Source organism: Meles meles, chromosome 2, assembly GCF_922984935.1.
Source record: "Meles meles chromosome 2, mMelMel3.1 paternal haplotype, whole genome shotgun sequence".
Classification (NCBI taxonomy): Eukaryota; Metazoa; Chordata; class Mammalia; order Carnivora; family Mustelidae; genus Meles; species Meles meles.
This window is the reverse complement of record NC_060067.1, coordinates 195694454-195713192: the sequence shown is the minus strand read 5'-3', so window position 1 is coordinate 195713192 and position 18739 is coordinate 195694454. Positions and strand designations below refer to the sequence as shown.

At 38.5% G+C, this 18739-nt stretch overlaps 1 protein-coding gene across 1 annotated transcript in view; it reads right to left on the bottom strand.

Moving 5' to 3' along the window:
- Window positions 1-18739, bottom strand: part of ENPP6 (ectonucleotide pyrophosphatase/phosphodiesterase 6) — a 111901-nt gene that overhangs the window by 30442 nt on the left and 62720 nt on the right. Inside the window, exon 3 of the mRNA XM_045997003.1 lies at window positions 2710-2821. Coding sequence (XP_045852959.1) covers window positions 2710-2821 — 112 coding nt within the window. The remainder of the gene's footprint in view (window positions 1-2709; window positions 2822-18739) is intronic.

The following is an 18739-nucleotide window of genomic DNA, read 5'->3' as shown; positions in this document are numbered from 1 at the left end:
GAAAAGCTGCTACATGTAAAGTGGTCTTAACTGTGTTGGCCCACCAATGTCAATCCTTTCCTCTACTTTGTGAGAAGGTAATGAGACATGTTCTGAAAACACATAGGTTAGGGGCGCTTGGGTGGCTCAGTCAGCTAAGGGTCGGACTCTTGGTTTCGGCTCAGGTCATGATCTCAGGGTCGTGTGATCAAGCCCCATGTCGGGCTCCGTGGAACCTGCTTAAGATTCTCTCTCTCCCTCTCCCTCTCCCCCTCCTGTCCCTACTCTAAATCAATCAATCAGTCTGCATAGGTTGGTTAAAGGGTTTCCTTCTTTTTTCTTTGCAAGAGAGCCTGGCTCATCTTACTGCTTTCCACAGGCAATAGGTACCATCTGGCCTATTGTTTTTCTTCCTTTTTTCTCTCGGTCTCATTTCAAGCCCTGACTAGTTTTAGAAATGGTGGCTCTCCAGCTTTCCAACCACTATTCACAGGGGCCGGTTCTGGTGGCCCTGTTAACTTTGACAGTATGAAGACCCCACGAGACATTGCACCGGCCCGATTCCACCCTGCCTAGGCCTTCACTGCCCAACTGCAGAAGCATCGTTCTCTGGTAGATCATGTGCTTGCCATCCCCTGGAGTTCAAGGCCATTCATGCAGACTACAGTGTGAATGGTGCCACTTGAACAATGTGGTGGCAATAGGTCACACCAGACAGAGGCCTAGCCCGGGGCCAGCTTCCTGGGCCTCCAGTTCTTGGTAGCCTGGTGCCCAATGCCTTTGCTAAACACACACACACACACACACACACACACCACTTAATCCTTCCCCTTTCTAAATGCTGTGCTCTAAGGTAAAGATGTTCCCCAGTGTTCCAGAGCTTTGCCATGTTGCTTAAAAAGGGAAAAAGTAAAACTTCTCTAGGAACAGAACTTTCTCTAGGAGCCAGAGCCCAGCACTCTTTCCTCCAGCATGAGGCGATGCCTCAGGACGAGGAAGCCTGCTTGGATGGGCCAGCTAGCGGGCCCTGGCTAACCTGAGCCTGTTGGGTCTGTGTGCCTCCCCACCTGCTGAATCACTGGGTTGGATACAGTGAGGGACCATTCAGCTGTCAAGGCAAGAGGAATGTGAAAATGATTATACTCCCAGAGTGTTGGGTTCTTTGGAGGTATCTGTTCGACAACTATGTTCTAAAAGTTCATATTTAGCATGGCCACAGTCTGTAGGGGCGGCCAGCTTTTTGGATATGTTGGACACAGCACTGTACGGACACAGAGCTATTCCCGCACTCTAGTTCTGCTCATCTGCTGTGCGCGTAGTGCTCTGCTGCTTTGCACAAACTAGTTTGTAACGTGATATTCCAGTCCATCACATGTGTGTGTGGTTTTCTAGCACTTGTGGGCAAGGAAAAGAAAGCAGAGTAGGTAGGAGGCAGGATCATATAACACACATGATTTACAAACCATATGTTGAAGAGTATTTATTCAATAGTTAATAATATTTATTTAAAGTTCATTCCAGACCCTGTCCCTTCCCTCTCCCCTCCAGAAAAAAAAAATCTAGACTTTAAAATTTGTTACATCTCAGTTTTTAAGTATTTCAAGCCTATTTTCTCTCCAATCTGTCAGAGCTTGAACCTTCCTGTGCCTCCAAGGCCCCTCTTGGTAGGTTTCATGGAAGTGGAATTATTCTAAGAAGCAGCGAAGGGAAGGGTGTTGTTTTCTCCTTGTACAGTTCTGTGGGGGTGACTGGTGCTCTCTGCGATGTTTGGGGTGGTGATGGCAAGAATGGGATTCATAACTGGTCAGTTCTATACCTGGGGCAATCTCAGCTATGGGCCAACTCACGCGGTTTCCGCTGGCGAGTTGTACGCAGGGCCTAGGATATGATGGCCCTTGGAGTCTGTCCAGCTTGAAAACCAGGCTCTTTCTCCTGGGAGGATAATGGTCCCTGCCTGGTGTCCAAACCGAATGCTATGGGTCTTCTGTCTTGATGCTACCCAGGAGACCCACTCAGCAGCCAAGGCGACTGCAAATCCAGTCCTGGAAATGAGAGAGCTCCCAACACCTATGGCCTCTTGGTTGCCGATTATTCAGGTACAGCCTACCTGGTCTCCCATCTTGACTTCCACATCTAGCGACGTTAGAGACTGCCTTGAGGCTTTCTCCTGACCTTTCTTGTTGATCAGATTCTCTAACAGACTCTTGTGTGCTATTTAAGACACCATTAATGATTTCTGCATTTTTCAAGTTCTGTGTCATTGTTCCATGTGGGAGGAATAAAAGGTTCTATTTCTAATGCGCTAACGTGTTTCACACATTGCCAAGAAGTGGGGAGAGCAGGCAATTTTTTCAAATTTACTTCACCAAAGATCCACCCTTTTTACCAAATAATGACATTTTCTGAAATGCAGGCATTCCCTAAATCTTAATTAGAGAGATGTTGACCTTCATATGGCTTCTCTATGGTCCGTCAACGTAAAGAAGAAAGTCTCAAACCCTTTCAGACTTTCTTGCTCTCGATTCAACATTTACGAAGAGTGCCCCTACCTGAAAGGACTCACTCAAAATCACTCTCTGGTAGCAGTTAATGGTCATCATGCAAGAGGTTAACCACCTCTTGGAGACATTACTCCCATCTGTACCAAATCTGCTTAAGTCACTTTAGCATTCATTAGTGGTCCCGGAAATAATGAAGAACAATGATTGGCTGAAACTTTGGGACACTTACTTGAGGGAGTCGAGAGCATCGCTGACAGCGTTGGCAAAATTGATATCCGTCGGGACGTTTTTATATTCTAGGCAGTAAGTAGGTCTGACCCCAAGAATCTCCACCTCACAGCCTAAGAAGGAAAAAGATGGTAATGGTTACTTTCTTTAATAATTAAGGTAGGTTTTTGAGTTTATTTCAGGAAGCAAACACCATTAGTCAAAATAAAATCTTAGTTCATTTTCATGAAATAAAAGAACTTACTGCTGATTAAGTGGCATATTTAACCACAATTTTGTTTAACTGGAGCAGAGGTTCTCAAATGTCATTCCTATGGGACACCAGCGTCCCATAACAGGGACCAGCAAAAATTGGTTAATGTTGGTCTTTCCCAACTTGAAACAAAATTAATTCATACACAGAAAGCTCTCAATTAAAACTTTTTTCCATAGAATTTTTTCATAACTGCTAAGTCTTCTAGTGTGTCTTTGTCTGTTCTAAAATCGAGCATTAGGTAGTATCTGATTAGTTCTGGAATAATAAAATAAATATTTCAGTAGTCTAACTGGACTTACAAATACCACACCAAATTAGCAAGCCTAAAAAATCACTGAATTAAAGTGAGGATTCTGGGCACCTGAGTGGCTCAGTGGGTTAAGGCCTCTGCCTTCGGCTCAGGTCGTGATCTCAGGGTCCTGGGATCGAGCCCCGCACTGGGCTTTCTGCTCAGCAGGGAGTCTGCTTCCCTTCCTCTCTGTCTCTGCCTGCCTCTCCGCCTACTTGCGATCTCTGTCTGTCAAATAAATAAATAAAATCTTAAAAAAAAAAATAAAGTGAGGAGTCTGAGACATGTCTTTGCCTCTCCCAAAATGAAGGAAAAGAATTTTTTAAAAAGATTTTATTTATTTATTTCAGATGGAGAGAGCACAGGAGCAGGGTCGGGGGAGAGGAGAAGGTGGGGAAGAGCAGAGGGAGAGGGACAAGCAGATTCCATGTTGAGCACCGAGCTGGGCACAGAGCTTGATCCCATGAGCCAAAATCAAGAGTCAGAGGCCCAACTGAATGAGCCACTCAAAATGAAGTAAAAGAATTAAGGGCATTCAGATGTTAGGAACTACTATGGCCTCAGCTTCACTGCCCCAGACTCCTGGACAAGTAGAAGTACTTGCTCTGAGGAAGAGATACCCAACCTTATTATCGAAATATAGGGCAGGAGAGGGATGAGCAAGTCTCAGTTTAAGTTAGTTGACTATTATTGGGCACCAAGTATGAACTAGTCACTGTGTTCAGACATAGTGGAAACAAAAATGTGTCAGTCAGGGTCTCTATCCTAGAGCATTCAGGAATCTATCTAATGGGAAGAGACATTAGGGGGAAAAGTGTAACACGGGAAGTCTAAAATGAGGTGCACACTTACTGATGTGGGAACTCAGATGAGAGACATTTACTTGAGGGATCATTTCTTTCCAGAAGCCTTCCTTGACCCTAGATTGGACTCGGTCTTATAGACTATATTTGGCCAATATGTTAGGGGACAGAGATGGGGGAGGAAGGGATGTCCCAAGCCTAGAGAGAAGCAGAGGCAAAACCTTGTTGAGAAACAACAAGGTTACTGTGGGGAACTATACACAAAATAAAGTTCTGGACAAGGAGTGTCAGGAGACAAGATGGTGAGCATTCTTACAGCCCAGGGAAAATGATTCGTCAAGGTAGAGGTAAGTAAAGTGGGACAAATTGGGACAAGGACTGTCTCTGTCAGGAAATTCACTCACCCCCTTCCTGGGTATATCTGCTAGTCTGTTACAGCTCATTTATAAGAAGGTGGGGCAACCTCCAAGAATTCCTTACTCCAGCACACCACAGCAAATCTGAGGACTCTGTGGGAGGGCCCATCTCTCTCTGCCTGCTATCTTGGAACAGCAAAGGCTATCTAGGACAATTTAGACAGGCCTAGAAGGCAGCAGCTCCAATTCCAAGGCTTGTTTATTGAGTAAGCTGGTTAGACTAGATGACCCAAGAGTAATTCCTGCCCATGTGTTCTTGAAAAAGATTCACAAAGGTAAGAAGTGCCAGTGGGCTCTTGACCAGTTATAGCACTTCAGATATGTTTCCTCTGTTGAAGGTTATTTGTGAATGTTTATGGTTCTTGCAAAGCTGTTTATTCAACAATGTATGAAGGCCATTCTTTGTATCTACTCCGTGCTCAGTGTCGGCATTCAGAAGCAAATAAGACACCGCCTACCCTTTGAAACTTTAATGGCCTTATACAGTGGGGTCAGGTATCTGCTTCTGGCATACCTTGTATGTGGGTATTGGAAGTTTGCAAGTAATGGAATTTTCACCATGGTTTTGGTGGACAAAAGAAACTGCGCACCTTTTAATGTTTGCACATTAAATCAAACCATAGGTATTTTTGTATAATAAATAAGAATTATGTTTGTTAATATTATCAATCATATATTCTCTTAATCCTTTTATGGGATTAAAACACTGGATTATTAACACTGGCATATAAATACAGTTCACCTAAGAAATTTACCCTTTCATCAAGTTAAAGGAGGATAAAATAATCTTTTGTTGATTAGTTACATGTAGAATTCTATAGTAAAGATAGAACATGTGGCAAAGTAGATCCATTTATTTTTATTTTTTATTCTTAAAAATTACAATGAATTTTAACTCATTCCAGAACCATAGCAGCATCTACTAAAGGCTAAGGGTAGGACAGGAGAACTGAGAGAAATTTCCCCCAAGGACACTGACCCTCCACTGAGTGCAAGGCAACAGCTCATCAGAGCCTGGGGACAGAACATCAGAGGGGACAGGGATCTTCCAAGCTGCAGAAGGCTGAGGGCAATGCTGGAGAGAAAAAGAACTCAGTGACTCAAAAAGTAGGCAACGTAAACTTTCCATGTAAAGACCAGAGAGTTCTCCGCTGGACAAATTCCAAGGCCTGATAAAGGGATAACCGTTATCTTATTTGGAACTAGTGGCAAAGTAAATCTAACTAAAGCTTCAAAATTCCCCAGACCAAGCTCAACTACAGAGTAGATTGACTTAGCCTCCACCCTAAAGGCCTAACATAGGAAGAGGCGTGAATTTTTCTCAGGGGAAATATCATTTGTTACACCCTCTACTGTTCTTTTTCACATAATGTTCGGCATATAATAAGAAATCATGAGGTGTAAAATGTGCCTCATAATTAAGAGAAAAATATTCAACAGAACCAGGTCCACAGATGACACAAATGTTGGCCAGAAAGGGTAAACATAAAAGAAATTTCTTTAAGAGACTATTGACTATTTAAAGCAAAATTAAAAACAATACATTATGGGATTTACAATATATATATATAAGTAAAATAGATGACAATAAGAATATATAGAATGTATAAGTGGACAAATGGCATTATAAAATTTAAAAACTCTAATTTCATTGTGAAGTAATATAATACTAATTCAGGGTAGAATGTGAATAAGTTAAAGATGCATGTTGGTATGTCTAGAGAAAAAAACAATAAAATCTGAAATCAATACAAGAGAAAACCAACCATATTAGTTTCAAAATAAATGTGAATGAATTAAACTCTGAAAGAATGTGAAGATGAAACAAACAAAATCCAACTACAAAATACTTTAAAAATTTACACTTGATATAAAATGATACAGAAATTTTAGATATAAAAGACTGGATGAAACCCACCCCCTGAACCAAAAAAAAAACAAAAACAAAAACAAAAAAAAACTACCACAAAGGTAGTCTCAAAAACCTGAAATAGCTATAAATCCACATTAACAGTTAAGAAAGTGTAAGCTTGTTAAGAGGGGAGATCTTAAAAGTTCTCATCATAAGAAAGAATAATTTATGACTATGTGTTGTAGGGAATGTTAACTAGACTTATTGCGATAATTATTTCACCATATATGTCAAATGATTTTGTTGTATACCTGAAAAAATACAATTTTAATAAAATTTTATCTCAATAAAAATAAATAAAAAGAATGGGTATGATTGTTTACATATCCTTAACATACATTCTAAATGGTGTAAGGTGGTATCTCAATGTGGTTTTGATTTGAGTCTCCCTGATGGCTAATGATGATGAACATTTTTCATGTGTCTTGATAGCCATTTGTATGTCTTCTTTGGAGAAGTGCCTGTTCATGTCTTATGCCCATTTTTTGACATGATTATCTGTTTTGTCTGTGTTGAGTTTGAGGAATTCTTTATAGATCTTGGATATCAGCCCTTTGTTTGTAGTGTCATTTGCAAATATCTTCTCCCATTCCGTGGGTTGCCTCTTTGTTTTGTTGACTGTTTCCTTTGCTGTGCAGAAGCTTTTGATCTTGATGAAGTCCCAAACAACACACACACAGTAGTCTTGGAAAATAAAGTGCAAAACTGCAATCTTGGTGAAAGATTTTAATCACAACTTAAGAAATAAAGAATAAATGATATATAAGATATAGCTACATAAATATACAGAGGATTTGAATTTTTTTAATTTAAATTCAATTAATTAACATTTTTTTTAAAGATTTTACTTATTTATTTGACAGAGAGAGAGATCACAAGTAGGCAGAAAGGCAGGCAGAGAGAGAGGAGGAAGCAGTCTCCCCGCAGAGCAGAGAGCCCGATGCGGGGCTCGATCCCAGGACCCTGAGATCATGACCTGAGCCGAAGGCAGCGGCTTAATCCACTGAGCCACCCAGGCACCCCAATTAATTAACATTTAATGTGTTATTAGTTTCAGAGGTAGAGGTCAGTGATTCATCAGTCTTATATAATGCCCAGTGCTCATTACAACACATACCCTCCCCAATGTCCATCACCCAGTTACCCAACCCACACCCCCTTCCCCTCCAGAAACCCTGTTTGTTTCCTATGATTAAGAGTCTCTTATAGTTTTCTCCCTCTCTGATTTCATCTTGTTTTATTTAAAGATACAGAGGATTTGAACGTTAGTAACAGTACACTGGATTCAAGAGATACTGAAAATTTTACTATTACAGAATACTCAATATTATCAAACTGAACAGAAAAGCTGATTATATTCCAGTCCACAAAGAAAATCTCAATAACTTCCAAAAAGCTGAAATTTTATAGGCCACCATGCATATTATCTGACCTCAGGCAATAAAATTAGGGATTAATCGTAACACTTAACTAAAAATAAACCCAACTGCTTATAAATGAAAACAAAAACCCTTATGTAACTTGATGTAAAGAGGAAATGAAATTTTCACTGATGCACTAGATATTAACTACAGTGAAAATTCTCCTTTTCGAAACTTCATGGGACGCATTTTCATTTAGGTCGGAAGCAAATCAGGAATGTTGCCATCCCTGCTGCAATTTATTACAGTTATAAAACTTCTTATCAAGGCAGTTAACAAGAAAAGGAAATAAAATGAGTGTTGGAAACCAGAAGGCATGGCTGAAGAGCTCATCTACAGGAACATTTTAAAAACGTTTTTTCTATAACTTGTGGCAAAATACTCATATTGCAGTACAGAAACACACACAGCAGATACAAAAGTTTCATCAAACTATGAACAATGCAGTCTCCTATTTCCATGTTCTATTCTATTCTGGTTTTTTTTTTTTAATACTGATTAGCGATCCATAGATTGATTTCACTGTCCTCTATGGATTAAGACTTGTGTTTGGAAAACACTAATATAAGCCATATACGTAGGTGTGAATTCCTGAGTCCCTCTGGTCCTTTGAGAATAATGTTGTTAGGTGAATTTACACAATTTTTATTGTATGCATGCTTCCCCTAGGCAAACCACTTCTAGGAACATATTCTAAGAAAGTTGCATATATAAGCATCTTTATTACGCTCTCTGCTGAGCAAGGAGCCTCATGTGGGTCTCAGTCCTAGGGCCCTGGGATCATGACCTGAGCCAAAGACAGAAACTTAACCAACCAAGCCACTCAAGCATCCCATCATTTTTATAAATATGGAGTCTGCTTCAGATTCTCTTTCCCTCTCCCTCTGCCTCTCCTCATGCTCTCTCTCTCAAATAATCTTTTTTTTAAAAAGAGTATCTGAACTTTACTCTTAGCCTATTTGCCTGCTCTTGTGTAAATACTACTTTATGTTCATTTTTGCAGTTTTAAAATGTCTATATTTAATAGTGTAAATCGTCCAGTTTTATTCATTTGACTCAAGATTGTTTGTGCTATTCTTGAACCTGAATTTCCATATAAATTTTAGAATTGACCTGTCAATTCACACACACACATACACACAAGCTGCTAAAATTTTGATTGGGATTATACTGAATCTATAGATCAACTTTGGGAAAGCTGATATAATATTAAGATTTCCAGTTCATTAACATAATATATTCCTCCACTTTTTAAGGTCTTTTTACATTTCTCTAAATAATTTTCCAAGTAAAGTTGTCAAGCTATTTTTGTTAGATTTATTCCTTTATTTTTTTGTGTTTTGATTCTATTGTAAATAATACTGGTCTTATTTTTTTTAAGATTTTATTTATTTATTGACACAGATTGGGAGAAAGAGGGAGAATGTGCACAAGCAGAGGCAGCAGCAGGCAGAGGGAGAGGCAGGCTTCCCGGTAAATCGAGATCCTGACATGGGGCTCGATCCCAGGACTTTGGGATCATGACCCAAGCTGAAACCAGATACTCAACCGACTGAGCCACCCAGTCACCCCAATGATATTGATTTTTAAATTTCATTTTCTACGTTTTGTTCCTAGTATACATAAAAACAATAGTTTTTAAATATTGATCTTACATCAACAGACGTATCTCATTAACTGTAAACATGAATTCTTTTGGATTTTTGCAGAGTCATCTAGAATAATGACGATTTTTTTTCTTCCTTTTGTTTTATTTTTACCCCTGCCCTCCCCCACCACATCCCCCAACTGGATAGGACCTCTAAATATAATTCTCAATAGACACTATGGTAGGAGGTATCCTTATCTCATTCTTGAACCCATTTACTATCAGCTATTATGTTTAGCTATAGGGTTATTGGTAGTTAGTCTTTTTCAGATTAAGGGGTATTTTACTAGTTACCCAAGTCCATTCTAATAGATTCCAGTTTTGTTTCACCTAGAGTTTTTTTTTATGAATTTTTGTTGATATTTATCAAATAGTTTTTATGTATCTACTAAGATGATCAATTTTTAAAAAATTTTATTGTTGCTGTTGTGAATTACATTGATAGATTTAAAAATATGAAACCTATCTTTTATTCCTGTAATAAACCCAATTTGGTTGGCATATATTATTCTATTTATATACTGATTGATTCAGTTTACAAATATTTTGTTTAGAATTTTTACATCTCTGTTCATGAAAAAAGTTCCTATAATTTAACTTTCTTCTGCTATTCTTGCCACATTTCTGTATCAACCTTGTACTGACCTCATTATGGATGTGATTAATCATTATACATTCTCTGAAAGAGTTTGTGTAAGATGGTCTTACTTCTTCTCCCTCACATGTTTGAAAACTTCACTAGTGGAGGCATCTAATACGGGGGCATTCTACTTTTATTTATTTTTTATTATTATTTTTTAAGATTTTATTTATTTATTTGGGGAGAGAGAGAGAACCAAGCTGGGCGAAGAGCAGAGGGAAAGGGAGAAGCAGATTCCCTGCAGAGCAAGGAGTCCAACGTAGGACTCGATCCCAGGACCCTGGGATCATGACCTGAGCCAAAGGCAGAGGCTTAACTGACTAAGTCACCCAGGCACCCCTAGGGAAGACTTTTAAAGATTTAATTTTAAAATATATATAAAAGTATTCCAATTTTCTATTTCTTTTTGTCCATTTGGTAATTTTTCTCCAGAAATCTATTTCATTTACATTTTCAAATACATTGGCATAATATTTTTCATAATATTACTTTGCTGGCTTTTTAATGCCTGTAGTTTCCATATTGATGCTTCCTTTTCCATTTTATTATTGGTTATTTGTGTCTTCTCTTTTTATTCCTTGATAAGTCTTGTCAAGGTTTCACCCATTTTATTAGTTTTTTCTTTTTTTAAAAGATTTTATTTACCTGTTTATTTATTTTGAGATAGTGCAAGCTGGGGGGAGATACAGAGTGAGAAAGACAAGCAGACTCTGTGCTGAGCGCTGAGCCCAACATGGGGCTTGATCCCATGACCCTGAGATCACGACCTGAGTCAAAATCGAGAACAGACAACTGACTGAGCCATCCAAGCACCCCTCATTTTTTTCTAGTAACAAATGTGGCTTTGTCAATCCCCTCTCTCATATGTTTGCTTTCTACTTCATTTCTGTTCTTATTGTTATTATTGCCTTTTTTCCATTTGGTGGAATTTAATTTCCTTTGAGATGAAGACAGATTATTGATTTTCAGCCATTATTTTTATCTACATATGCAAGTATGAGTATTGATTTCTTTTCAGGCATGAGTTTAGTTGCATCCCATTAATCCTGCTACATTCGTTATATGTAGTATTTTCACCTTTCACTCAAGATATTTTCTAAATTTCAACAGTACCTTCTTCTCTGGACCATGAATTATTTAGAAGTCTCTGGCTATTTTCCCAATACATGAGGATTTAAAGTTTTCTCTCTATTACTGACTGTACTTTAATTACACTGTGGTCAGAGAACACATTCTGTATGATTTCACACTTTTCCAATTGGTTGATAAATGCTTTATGACTAACATATGGTCATTTTTTACAAATATTCTGTGTAGACTTCAGAATAATGTGTATTCATCAGTTGCTGGGTGAAGTGTTTTAGTAATGTCAATTAGGTAAATATGTTAAGTATGTTGTATAAATTTTCTGTACCCGTTTAATTTTTTTGTTCTTTTATTTTATCAGTTACTGAAAAGAGGCTTTAAAAATCTTCTAATATCTTTGTAAATGTACCTATCACTGCTTTAGTTCTGCCAATTTTTGCTTTATTTATTTTGAGTTGTACAATTAAGAACATTACAGTTTAGAATTGTTACATTTTCTTGGTGGATTGAACCCTGTATCAATGTAAAGTATTCTTCTTTATTTTAAAAAATAGTCTAGGTTTTTAGTGCACATTGATTGATATTCATACAGCTGCACCAGCTCTCTCTTGGTTAATTTCTTGTGTGTCGTATATCTTTTTAAAAATGTTATTACTTTAAATTTTTTCACATATGCCTTTTATAAGCAGTACCTATTAGGTTTTATTTTTGTCCCGTCTGATGACAGTTGTTTTTAATGCAAATGTCTATTAAAGTTTAACAGAGACGCAAAATGAATAGACCATAATTGTACAGGTCAATGAACTCCTATAAAGTGAGTGCAGCTGTGTAACCGGCACACAGATCAGGAGACACAACATTACTATCATACACAGGCACCTTCTAGTCCCTGTTCTCCCAAGTGTAAACACTATTTCAACAATGTGAATTAATTTCACCTGCTTTTGAACTTGAAACAAATAGAATAACTCAGATTAATTGAAATAATAAAATATCAGTAAAAAAGTAAACTTCTACATGTAATGTACTTACTGATATCTTTGTGTTTCAATCAGCCACCTAACTAAAAGTCATGTATTCATCACATATTGGATAGTTTTTCTCTTTTTTTGATTTCTTTTGGATTAAGTATGTACTATTATTGTTGTTCCATTTTCAGCCTTTATTAGTTTTCTATTTATATATTTTAATTAATAACTTCTTGGCATAGGGCTCTGGATATGATAAAAAATTGAAATATTGATCTACTGAAGTCTAATATAAATTTGTACTTCTGTAACTTTCTAGGAAATACAAAGATGTTTGCATACTTTAAATTTTACATTTCTGGGGTGCCTAGGTGGCTCAGTGGGTTAAAGCCTCTGTCTTTGGCTCAGGTCATGATCCCAGGGTCCTGGGATCAAGCCCCGCATGGGGCTCTTTGCTCAGCAGGGAGCCTGCTTCCCTCTCTCTCTTTCTCTCTCTCTCTGCCTACTTGTGATCTCTGTCAAACAAATAAATAAAGTCTTTAAAAAAATAAAAACAATTTTTTAAAAATTTGACGTTTCTCCTATCTTCTGTGCATCTGTTGTCACATATTTTAATTCTCTATGGATTTTTAATCCAAACATTATTATTACTATTATTAATTTACTTTGACCTACATATTTACCCATTCTGTTGCTCCTTATTCTTTCCTCCTTCTTTGTGCTTACCTCTGTGACCATTTTCTTTCTGCCCAAAGATTTAGTGTTTCCTTTACTCTAAACCTTCCGGCAATAAATTCTCTGTTTTCTGTCTCTAGAAAAAGTCATTTTTTGGTCTTCATTTCTGAAGGATATTTTCAACGGATACAGAATTGGGCATTGATAATTTTTTTTTTATCACTTTGAGGATACCATTCCATTGCCTTCCTGGATTCCACGAGTTCTGCTGGAAAGTCAGCTGTCAGTTTTGATATAGACCCTTTGAAAAGTTTCCTCTGGCAATTTTTAAGATTTTCTCATTATCTGTGGTTTTCAGCAGTCCTGAAATTCACAATATTCTTTCCTGGGCTTCACAGCATTTCTTGAATCTATGATTTGATATCTCATGTCTGTTTTAGAAAGTCCTCAAACATTATCTGTGTTGTATTACTTGTGTCTCTGATCCATGTATGGCCTTTTCACCATACCCAACATGTCTTTTACATTCTCTTCTACCTTTTTCATTCTTTTGCCTTTCCACATTTAAGCTGGATAGCTGTCTTCAGTTCTAGAATTTACTTTTTAAAAAAGATTCTAGATTGTTAGTGCAAGTCTCCATTTTGTCATTTAGTTCTTTTATCATAGCTCCTTAAGGTCCATGTCTGAAATGTGGATCATTCGTGGGTTTACGTTTGCCATCTGCTTTTTTTTTCCTCTTGATTTTTCAGTTGAGACCTATCTGTTTATTTCTCCTGATTTTTCATTCAAGCCTTGGTTTCCTACATTCCAGTTATTTTAAAAAGTTGAATGCAGCCTATTATATATTATATAATATTTCATATTATATATTATATATAGCCTATATATTCATATAATATATATTCTATATATTATATGAATATATATTCTATATATAATATATATATTATATATATAAATATATATTCTATATATAATATATATATTATATATATATATATGAATGGTTTCCTACATTCCAGTTATTTTAAAAAGTTGAATGCAGCCTATTATATATTATATAATATTTCATATTATATATTATATATAGCCTATTATATTCATTCATATATTCATATATTATATTCATATTCTATATTCTATATTCTATATATTATATGAATATTATGTTCATATTATATATTCTATATATTATACGAATATATATTCTATATATATTATATATAGATATATATGAATATATATATTCATATTATATATTATATATAGCCTATTATATATTATATAATATTTCATATTATATATGAAAAATTATAGATATCACTTGCTCCTCCGTAGTTGTTTCCTTCTTCTAGAGAGCAAATGCTTTGCCTTCAATGGGCACTTAGGCTCTGGGAAGACCATCTCAACCAGTAGTGGGTTAAGATGATTTAAAACTCCCCACTCCCTTTATGAAGGCTTCAGTCCTCAATAAGTCTACATCCTTTGCCCATGTCTAGCTCATCCTTATTGCTAGAGTGTTGCCCTTTATTCACCAACTAAAGGTCTGGGATATTTACTAGATCTCTTCTCCTTGGTGGATGATGAACTCCAATTTTTGTCATTTCTCTCATTCTGTGAGTCTGTTAAAAGCTCAGTTCAGTTTATTGGACTCTCAACTGCTTTTGAGATCAATATTTCACTGGAAAGGAGACATGGTACCAACTGCCAGATATACCTCCTTCTCTAGGTCTTGATATGCCTCTGACCCATTATGCACATACATATGCCTCTTTTCTAGTTGTTGCTAAAGAGAAGAGTTATTTCAAATACAATTTAGCCTGTCCTTAATACTAAGTGAAACACCAAATCTCAATAATTTTTAAACATAAAAAGTTCCATTTTATTAGAAATGCATCTCATGGGCACCTGGGGGGTTCAGTTGGTTAAGCATCTGCCTTTAGCTCAGGTCAGATCCCAGAGTCCCAGGGTAGAGTCTCGAACTGGGAATCCCTGATCATCAGGGAGTCTGCTTCTGCCGCTTCCCCTCACCCCACTTGTGCTCTCTCTGTCTCAGATAAATAAATAAAACAAATAAAAAATAAATGCATCTCATAATGAAAGGAATAGGGATGCTTTTAAAAATCAATTCACATACCAATGGATGAATACGGCTGATCTAGAATAAGACAATTTCAGAATCCACTCCATCCCTATTAAGTCTAAGTGCTAAGAGAGTTGTTCACATAAATAAGTAGATGGAAATAGAAGAAGTTTGTGTACCAATGTCATTTAATTCTTTGAGCTGCTTCTTTGAATGCCAACATTCACATAGTGATCTATCATCATAAATTTTTAAATAATGTTTCAGCTGACAACTCAATTAAGTTTTCCCTAAATAATTTAAAAGCAAGCAGTGGAAAATACTTGATTTTTTTAAAAAGTTTTGTTATTTTATCCCTAGATGTATTCACTTTCTCAACACCTACACCAGTGTTTTGAACTGTCCCTTTGTTTGGTACCTAGAGGCTTTCATTTATCAGAGTGATGCACCTTAGTGAGGTTCTGCGTGGCTGATGGGTATTCCTTTCTTATATAAAGCATGGAAAAGGCATGTTTTTAGTCAAGACAATAGGTGCAATATTCATGAAACTTTAGGATCTTAGAGCTGATTTCCTTAAAAGTAATTTTGCTTTTGTAAATCCCTGGGAACCCAGTTTGAAGACCCCTGAACTAGGAAACCAGGTAGCAGTAGCTCTACTCTATGGGAACTGTAATGTTCAGAAAGCAGCTGGGCATCCAGTGTGGGGAGCTGGAGGTGACATATGACTGATAGTTGTATGATTTATTCTCCTCTAGGTTGTCCCACAACTGAAGCTCTGTGAGCAAAGAGAGAGAAAGAACCTTCATAGCAGAGCACATGGGGCATTATAATTTGCTATCTACTCAGGTAATCAGATCCAGATGATGGAGCAAAAGGACTGTATCTCAACCCATTAGAGATGCCCTGAATCCAAGTCCTGCAAACATAATTAATTTTGATAGAAACTATATACCTCCCTGTGCCCCCGAGAAGAGATTCAACCGGTACCCCAGGTGGACAGAAATTGGGACAAGGGTAAGCCTTCTGCTCTGTCCATCCAGAATGGTCTCTCTTCGGTGAGATCTCAAAAGGTAGACACATCCACCATACCTTTAATTTTATAACCTAGAATGAATAAATGACTGGCAAAGGAAATAGCTAGCAACAGATGAGAGCCACAATGTCATGGAACATGAAATTAATGAAATTGGTGGTTTTAGAGCAAGCAAGGCTAATTATTCCTAAGTGAATTACTGTAGATACTTTGTTTTATTTTCTTTAGTCTTTATCTGATGGAATTCAGCAGACTGGTGTGGGGGGCTGTTGTGTGGCTCCCATGAGATAGTTCTCTAATCAGGATTCTGCGTGCCTGTTCTGGATCTATCACGGGCCCAATCTGTGAAAAGTGGGTGAGTTGCTCAACCTCTGAGTTTGCTGCCTTCAGGCCATTTCCCTGCCTTCAGGGAAAGCCTGGAATCTGGTCAACAGAGGTCACTGTAGGTCACCTCAACATGACTGAGGAAAACAGGATTCCTAGATCTCTGCACGGGGATCTGTGGAGAAACAAAGGCAATGAATGGCCTGGATCTCACAGTTTGAAAAAGTAACCAGGAACTCTGGAGTAAGATTTTGGTTTCACGAACACCATGAGGGCATGTTTTGGCTTTACTTCACCTTATTTCCTCACGTTCCCAGGGAAATTTGAAAAGAATTGCCCTGGGTTCATTTTTTAGGACCCATCTTATGTCTGCCTAGAGTCCACCTTCCTGATGGATGTTCCAACCTTGCACTGGGTGAGTATCCTCTTCTACAACCTAATAAAAATATCCTGAGTAGAAAATATGAAGTCAGAGGGAACTTAAAGGACAAAGAGGGTCACCACTAAGCCCATGCTTGTCTTTTTTTTAAAGGCATTTCCTTTTAGAAAACACTTAACTACCATCCAACAGAGACTTACTTGAACACCCAATTCTATCACAACACTTGACCTGCCATGGGCCAAAGTGTTGTCAAAATAAATATGCAAATCTACTATGTCTATAATGTGAATGATGTTCCCATGGATGTGGCATCCTTGCACAACTCACAGCTCACAGCCCTTCAGGAAAGCCTTACATCAAACCCCTTTATTTTAGAGAGAAATCAAGGGCCTCCCATGGGCGAAGTGAATGTCCCAAGGTCTCCAGGCCAGCTAATGATCAGTTCTCCCAGCTGAGGCACTTTTCTATTGGGCACACTGCTTTCCTCAATGACCCTTGCTTCCGGGCAGCTCTCTCCAAAGACCACCAAGTTGAGCCCATTAAAAAAATCACATTTCCCCAACTTCCAAGAGCACGGGTCTCACCTTCCGAGTGCAGCTCAACTTGCCAACTTTGACACATCTTGTAACAATAACCTCTGTGAGCTGTGTTTTATGTGATATGAGGCAGGTGTACAACTGTTGAATACATGTCTCAAGAGAGCTTATTAAAACAGCTTAGCCAATTAACTCTCTTAGAAACATGTAACCTTTTCCAGGAAAATACATCTGAAGCACAGGAGCTTGTGGGAACAGGTCCTTGGGGAAAGTGTGGCCTTTGATCTCAGAGACCCTTTCCCCAGGGTTGGCCTAGCCCACAGAGCTGGAAGACCTCTGGTGATGGCTCTCTTCTGATGTAGGGAAAGGGCGGTGGGTTGGCCTGAACACAGGACGCCACGGAGGACTGGTTTTGTGTGCAGGGGCAAAGAGCAAGCCCAGGAGACAAATGAAATGAGAGACAACTCATCCATTAGAGAAGATTCCGAAAACTCAACTGAGAATGACTCACTAGGCCTAAAAGGCGACTAATGGGGAACCAAGGTGAGAAGGAATGTATGCCTACCCCAAGCTGAGTCTCTGTGTTAGGAAGGCAGTCGTGAAACCACAGCAAGGCATAGTGAAGCCTAGTGGAGATTTAATCTCTGCATCTGCCAGTTAGTTTTAGATGGGGAAAATCTCTGGCCCAGGGTCAAGGACTGCACACCTCCCAAGTGGGACCAGGTGAGGAATGAATGACTGCTCCTGGAATGATGCCCCTCAGTGCCCCCTCACAGAAGCTATCAGCAATGTCTCTGGGCCAGGGCAGCAGCTTCAGGATTATCTAAACCTTATGGCTGATTACTTGATTACAGTGATATCATGCTTCCAAAAGAAGCCATCTTGACTTCTGCCCCGCATGGTATCCCAAAGTCTCTTTCTCTGAGTAAGTGGTTTCTTGTCATTTAGATGGCAGCAGACTGGACCTACTTAGGATGTAAGATGCTGATGAACCCCTGCCCGCAGAGCTCAGCCCAGTCAGCTACTCTGCTAGGATTCTAGCATTATCCAGAGATCCCTCACCCCCAACCCCAAATCTGAGCTATGACTGCCAGGTCTTACAAATAGCCCTTTCTCTCCATATAACTGGAGGACCCTTGCTCTCCCCAGCTTCTGAGGTGGCTCTGAGCCACTACTAGGGACATCTGGGACCAGGACTGAGTGCTTTGTGTGAGCCTTGCAAAGTCACTTCTCTGCAATCTTTAGGCAAACAGCCTGTGGCCAGTCCAGTGGCTACACTGCCCAGCATTAGGTTCTCCCTCTCATGTGGTGCTGGGAATGCTAATCCTGTCCATGGCTTCTGAGACATCGAACAGGCAGGCTCTCCCCTTTCTTTCTCTGATGACCCAGTGGTCAGCCCCCTCTGTCTACCTCTTTCCTAGAAACACTCTCCTCCCATTCCTTACTGGCCCGATGACCTGTCCCAGAATTATCTTAGTGATTTAAAATAGGACTTGCCTATCGCTCTATGGTGTTTGCTGCAAATGAATATTTGCATTCTTGATGTGACCTTGCAGCTT